Source organism: Mustela nigripes, chromosome 5 (genome assembly GCF_022355385.1).
Source record: "Mustela nigripes isolate SB6536 chromosome 5, MUSNIG.SB6536, whole genome shotgun sequence".
In the NCBI taxonomy this organism is placed as follows: Eukaryota; Metazoa; Chordata; class Mammalia; order Carnivora; family Mustelidae; genus Mustela; species Mustela nigripes.
In genome coordinates, this window is record NC_081561.1 from 86,772,761 (window position 1) to 86,779,849 (window position 7,089).

The window sequence follows — 7,089 nt, forward strand, 5'->3', positions numbered from 1 at the left end:
CAGGGCTGCACAGATGTTCAATCTGAAAAGAAAAAGAAAGAAAAAAACTATCTGGGAAACACAGTATAGTAAAGCAAAGCACAATAAAACAAGGTATGCCGGTAGTCCATGAAACCTGAAAATAAGGTATTCCTAATGTTAAAGGAGACTCTGCTCTGCCTTGTATAGATGAACTTAAAGTGACAACGTTTAGCCATATTAAATTACTAAAGACTGATTTATTGCAACCTAAAGCCTGAGAAAACTCACCTGCCAATTGGCAGGGCTTTGCCACACACCCGAGAGTTCAAATGAACCAAGAAAAAGCTGCTAATAATTCTCCTTAATCCTTTCTCGTAGGCCTGGACCAACATGGTGCTAACCGTTCTCAATCAGATTCAGATCCTTCCAGACCAGACCTTCACAGCCCTCCAGCCGGCGGTGTTCCCATGCATCAGCCAGCTGACCTGCCACGTAACAGACATCAGAGTGCGTCAGGCTGTGAGGGAATGGCTGGGCAGAGTGGGCCGGGTCTATGACATCATCGTGTAGAAGATTCACATTGAGGAAACACAATCTCGAAGGTTAGAGAATGCCCACCATTTGCCCCACCACCAGCCCCACTGAAACCAGTGTCTTGGAGAAGAGTCTACCCGTCCCTCGCTAATCAGCACTGGGGCCATTCTGGACACTCACCTTGTATCTGGAGGACACCAATGATACTCTGATTTTGCACATCATTTCAGAAAAGTCTCCATTCTTTGACACGTTTCTAAATCTTGATGTTTATTTCCCAGTGCTTTTGCCTGCCATGCTACTCCCAAAAGGAGTAGTCCTTTGAAGGACTACTCCTTTGAAAACACCACACTGATCCATTTGATTTTTTTCCTTTTAAATGCAATTGTTAAGGAAACATCCACTGGTAAGTCATGCTGGTGTGTAGGCACTCTGGCATCTAGTAGCGGACATTCTTCATCGGAGGAAGATTTCCATTATGATTATGGGCTTAGCAGGGAAGAAGACAGCTGGAAAAACAATTCTGGGTGTCATAAGCAAGAAAGGGAGGACTTTCTCTGTAACATGTTCCAGAACATTTCAAAGTTGTCCTAAATTGTCAAGATTTTCTGGTTGGCATAACCAACTTTTTTAAAGGTGCTGTTGTGCCTTTATTTCCCTATTTCTCAAGGAAGAAAATGCTTTCCTGGCAAGGTTTTAAGTCTGTGTCCTGGCAGCTGTTGACACACAGCTCCCAGTACAGTGGCTGATACAGTTCTCGCCAGGAGACGTGAGATTGCCCTGCCACCCTGGCTTCCCATTAGTCTTTGCTTTTTGCTCCCAAGGCCAAACAGGAAAGGAAAGGAAAAAAATGGTGCCTTAGTTTCTTGTTGCACAGACATTTCTATGCTCCAGTTATCTGAACATAAGGCAGAACATCAGGTTTTTAAGAAAACAAAATGTTAAAATGCAACTCATTTTGTATCAGCACCCTTGGAGGAAAGGACTCCGTTCTCCAGGCAGCGAGCAGACTTCTCAGGGAACGGGGCAGGAAGTGGGGTGGTCGGGAGACAGCTGGGAGGGGTGAGAAAGGAGAGTGGGAGGAAGTCATTTGAAACCTTAAAATATTATACAAGCGTCCCATCAAATTGCAGTGTCCGACATCCAAGCTCTAGTCTCAGAAGAAAAGAAAACTGAAGGAGGAGGGGACCCGGTGAAATTTAGGACATTAAGTTTTTCAATTTAAAATATTTGTCCTCTCAGGAAAGTAAATTTACCCTATGTCTGAGGTCTTTCTAAATGGCTATTTTTACATGGATTTTTTTTTTTTAGATAGAACTAGAAAATTAATTTGGAAACTTTATCTTATTTACAACATACTCTGTCGTTCTTAAATTATAATGATTGAAACGCCTCAGTCAGGCCCACTCGTGTACATTCTAGAAAGTAGAGTTGGTTGCTAAGACATATGTTATCATTTTCCCAGGCCCTAAAAATGTGTTCATAATTGAGTATCATTCTTTTAAAATAAAACATCAACTCTTCGGTATAGAAGTAAGGATTTAAAACTTAGAACTTTACTCAGTGCTGGATTTGTAAACTTTGTCTTCCTTGAGAAATATGTAACTATCTACAAGGTTAAGATGAAGACAGGGTTCCCTGATTTATTTAGGCAAACTAAAAGAACCCCATCATTCCATATACCATCTAGAAATCACCACAGAGTTCAGAAGACATATTTCAGTTCCACAACATACTCTCTTTGCCTTCGGTTTTACCCCATAGACAAATAAGTTTAGAAACAGATCAACTATTTGATCTTAAGCAATGACCTTTGGGGATAGCAATGAGCTATAGTCTATATAATTTTTACATTTTGGAAGTAGAATTGAAAGGTACGTTCTCTTTTTTTGTTTTAACAAAAGCTACAAAAAGAAACAGAATCACCATGATTTACTGCTTATCTGAGGTTTAGCTCCCATTTTTCCCATGAGGACCCCAAAATTTACTTTGGGGGTGAGGAAGAAACTTCAGTAGAGTGTCAAATCAGAATGATTATAAAATGCTTATATGTAGCAACTTTTTAAGAAGTATAAAAATTCAAGCAAAGCCAGTTTCAATGTAGAATGTCATGTGCCAGAGTATGTTAATTGTTTAGAAATCAGAATCCATTCTCCCATAGATTTTCTATTATGAGATCCAAGGCTAGTTTATGAAAATAAACTTTTCACAGGTTCCAAGAATTAAAAAGTGAGGAATTGTACATAGTTCTTTACCTACAGTTTTTAAGATGGTTTTGGCCCCTTCCCATCATGTATTCTGCAGTCTACCCCAAGGTCTACATTCGTCTCTGCCCATTTCCATTCCCAGCATACCCCGTGCTACAGATCTACATCAGATTTGAAGCAGAAAGCTAACTAAACCACCTTAATGCTTCCCAGAGATATTTGCAGTTGTATTTGCCTGATGCAAACAATCTCTAATGAATAGGACGTCAGGGCACAGTGAAGTCTGTCTTCTCCAGGGGTGGAGAGGAACCCTAAGTAGATAAGCGATCCCTTTCCAGACTGCCCTGGTCAACCACTCACACTCTCTTGGTGTCTTGGCTTCTGCCTTTCCCCATCTCTTCCTTCACTCCCTCTCGCCCAGGGTCTCTGAAAGACCAAGGTCAAGACAGCCTTGGTGGTTAAAAACAGTCACTACCATATATTTACTGATCTAAGCAGAATAAGATTTTCATGTTGCTTTCAGTTGCCTGTATTTACTCTAAGGTTGGGAATTACTCTTTAATATTTTGGTAAAGTATGTATCATGAAAGCACTTAGAAAATTGAAAGTGTGTAGGAATTCCTGGCCACCAAGCAGACCACACTTATCATCAGATTTTTCCTTGCCATAAGGGCAGAGTTTGATGGAAGGCTAAGATCTCTCCCAGCACTTGCCTCTCCTGATTAGCTTCTAAAAATGGTTGGGCTGCCTCTTTACACCACCTTATTATCTCTCCCCTGATGATTATTTTCTAGCCTTCACCATCAATATAAAACTAGGACATTTTCTACCATCTTTATGCTATTTAGTGACTGATCAAGGCAGATTCTAACATACATAACAGCTCAGATTAAAATATTTGCAATCAAATGTGACAAAGACTTAATATAATTCAAAAGTACCTTTAAATGGAAACTTCTTGGCACAGTATCACCAGGCTTTAGTTTTTGCTGTTTTAAGAAGAAGGCTTATACAGAGTCAGTAGAGAAAGTCAAATGATCTATAACCATAAGAAGGTAATGCAATTGTATAATGAATAACCCCTGACTTCCTCCAAATACATCACAAGGCTGCTTAGGTAGGAAAGTTTTTTTCAGAAAAGAAAATCCTTTTGTGCTCCACCCATCAAACTAAGCAGAATAAAGACCTTTGTTGGGAGCTGGTAACCACAGCAAGAATTTACAAACCATAGGGCGTGGTGACATTTGACAAGAGCCACTGTGAATGTAGACCTGACCTGCATTAGCATTCCATTCTCACAATAACCTGGCCGAACGGGCATAGAGGTCCTCATATTTTTTCAGATGAGGATACAGACCCAGGGAGGTTAAGAAACTGGCCTGAGATAGCCAATAAATGGCAAAACTCGTTGCCAAAGAGGTGTTCCTGAATTTGAAGGCCATGCTCTCTACGACACTGTGCTCAAAGTACACAGAGTAAGCACTTTAGTGTTTCAAGGAATTAAAAAGTTAAAATGAGTTGAAAATATCTGATTGGTGTCCCAGATCTGCTATGATATAGGGATTTTTCAAATAGGGTTTTAAAAAAAGAAAAAGCTAGTGATTCTACAGAGAAAGATCACATGTAACATAATATTTTAAGTGAACATAAAACAAGGTCTGAACTTGAATCTTAAAACAAGCCTTCCGTGGTAATTTAGAAAACTTGCCTAATTAGTTGGAAATGATGGAATAGTATTGCTTATGGCCAGCTGCTACGCAGAAAAGCGTGGCAGTCTGTGTCCAGAATGACATACACGGTTGGTAAACTTTTTTCAATTGTCATTGAACCACTCAAAATAAAGTGCCCTGTAGCCAACAGTGCCTCTCTACTTGCTTCCCTAGGAAGTATACAGTAGGAAATACAGAAGTCATCATCAAAGTTTGGGAATATGCAAAATAAATTATAACCAGTTTTCAAATGCACTCTCTGAAGAGGAAGCTACGGGTAAGACAGGATTGTTTAAAGATCCAGGTACTGGGGGCATCAGGTCAATATCCATAATAACCATGTGCCATATGCCTAAATATTTCTACATACTCTGCAGACAAGGAAACAGGCAGAAGGAAAATCCAACATATTGCATTAAGCAGATGACAGAACTTGGATACACATGGGTACCTCTTAGGTGATCCTAGGGACATTTAGTGTGGCCTTAAAAAAGCAAGAGACTCTTTTTAAGCACTTTTTATTGGAAATATGAACTTGCTATGGGGCAAGACTTGTGAAACTAGTAAAGAACTCATAATTATGCTTCATCAAAAAAATTGTGTTCTCTTCCCTCGTAGTGGAGCTATCTAGAAAACTGTTTGTCTCTCTGTGAGCTCCTCTTCCTCTGCTTGTAATTGTTTGTATTTGATGTGGAAGTAAGAAATAGTTTAATATGAAGTTTTGGACTAGAACACCACTTAGATTTCCAAAACACAATTATTGCTTCAGGGAAACAGACCAAAAAAAAAAAAAAATTATCCCCGGGAATAATTTATGAGAAGAAACTCAGTTGAGAACAATGCTCGATTTCCTCATAAACTATGATACCACTTATTAAAGAAAACTCGATACCACACCACTAGTACCATACAAAACCTTTCCCTTCTATCTGTGTGTCATAATGCATGAGAGCTCCAAGGAGAGACTGGCTGACCATCTCAGCAAGAAAACTTGATCAGCTGCTGGTAAATCCCATCCAGTTATGGTCCTTCCAGCCTTTCAACCACCAAGAATCATTTGTTCTATTAGTTCCTATCCTGAAGGTTAAGTAGTGGTTGTGTAGTATCTTTTGACTTTGTTCTAAAGTGGTTCTCAAACATTAGCACACATCAGGATCACCTGGAGGGCTTGTTAAAACACAGGTTGTTGGGCCCACGCCCAGAGTTTCAGATTTAGTAGGCCTGGATATTTGCATTTCTGACAAGGACCCAGGTGAGGCCAGTGCTGCTTATCTGGGAACTACACTCTGACAACCGCCTTGAAAAAATTTCCAGCACTACCTTTAAGATCAGCCTGACTTAACAAGCTCAAGAGAAACCCCAAACTGAACCTTGGGCAGACAACTTGGGATTGGATTCTCTCCAGCATTCCTATTCCATCTTCCCAGTTTCTAGGTTTATTATACCAACAATTCGGTTTTTTACAAGCTAAAAGACAATGAATGTATCTGTTCAATGGAACAGTGAGATCTGTGTAAACTTCTTGTCTTTGTATTTAGAAACACTGGTTCTACGGATAATCGTTTGTATCATGTTGACCCTTTGACTTGTACTGATGTGATTTTAAATTTCAATATGTAGGGTTTAAGTTTCTTCTGGCATTACAGTTTTACTGTTCCCGTCTCAACTCTGTCACAGCCTTGGCTCCTGGCTTCCAGAGGTTTTTGAGTAGTTGCTTGCTTGCCAGTAGGTTTCTCTCTCTCATTAGTTACCCAAATATTGACACTTCAAAATGATGTTACACTACTTGATGTACCTTCATCTTTCACTTAACAGGTGTAGATTAATATTTTAATTTACTGTGTACCTGTCAAGAGTCTACCAAGTGATTTCAAAGAAATTTGCAAACTGAACAACTCCCTTTTGAGCAGTACATGTGCCTGTTATAAGGACTTTTCAGTAAACATGGTTGTGTTCGTATCCACACAGCGAAGACTGTATTCTCTCATCTTCCAATGGTGGGAGAAATGTACACATGCATCAGTATGCTTTGGGAATACAGTGAAATCATAATTCAAATATAGGTGGGGCCTTAGTTTACTTCTTAACATTTTGATTAATTAGCTTTGGAAATTCTTTTTGCATTAAAAAAAAATAAGGATTGTCGAATAATTCAAGAGAAAAAACTTAAGTACTTTAAAATTATCATCCACATATAAACTATAGTAATTACATGTAATTCTTATTGATTTAATTTTCTCTAAATCCTTCTGCTTGAATATTCTGACATCATTTAAATTACTTTAGATTATTGTATGAACAGAAGGTAATGACAAGATTTGCTAGAATTAGTGAGATCAGAAAGCATGTCAAAGTGCTAATGATACTAAAGAATCAAGTTCTTGCTTCTGTGGATGGAAATAATCGAAGTGGTTTATTTCACTTTTGTTTTCCATAACCTGTTTTGGAAATTAGGTTTGCTTTTAGTTCTTCTAATAGTAATTGATTTTCAAATTAAATTTAAAATAGTAATCTCTAGGAATAATTTATTTCCAACTTATGTTACCAACTGGTGCCAAAAATGGGAGGGGGGAATCTAAAAGCCAGTCTTTCGAGCTACCATACAATATGTTTTCAAGTTAGGGAATCTTGGGCCCTGACACTACCAGCCACCAGTGGTCACCCATGACTACCTCATG

The 7,089-nt window shown here is 38.9% G+C and overlaps 1 protein-coding gene across 3 annotated transcripts in view; it reads left to right on the plus strand.

The window, feature by feature from the left end:
- The window catches only part of ARFGEF3 (ARFGEF family member 3), a 180,359-nt gene extending 175,800 nt beyond the window's left edge, over positions 1–4,559 (plus strand). For all 3 annotated transcript variants that reach the window (XM_059400808.1, XM_059400810.1, XM_059400811.1), the window contains one exon: positions 340–4,559. In XM_059400808.1, coding sequence (XP_059256791.1) covers positions 340–531 — 192 coding nt within the window. In that variant the 3' untranslated portion in view covers positions 532–4,559. The remainder of the gene's footprint in view (positions 1–339) is intronic.
- Positions 4,560–7,089: the final 2,530 nt, after the last annotated feature.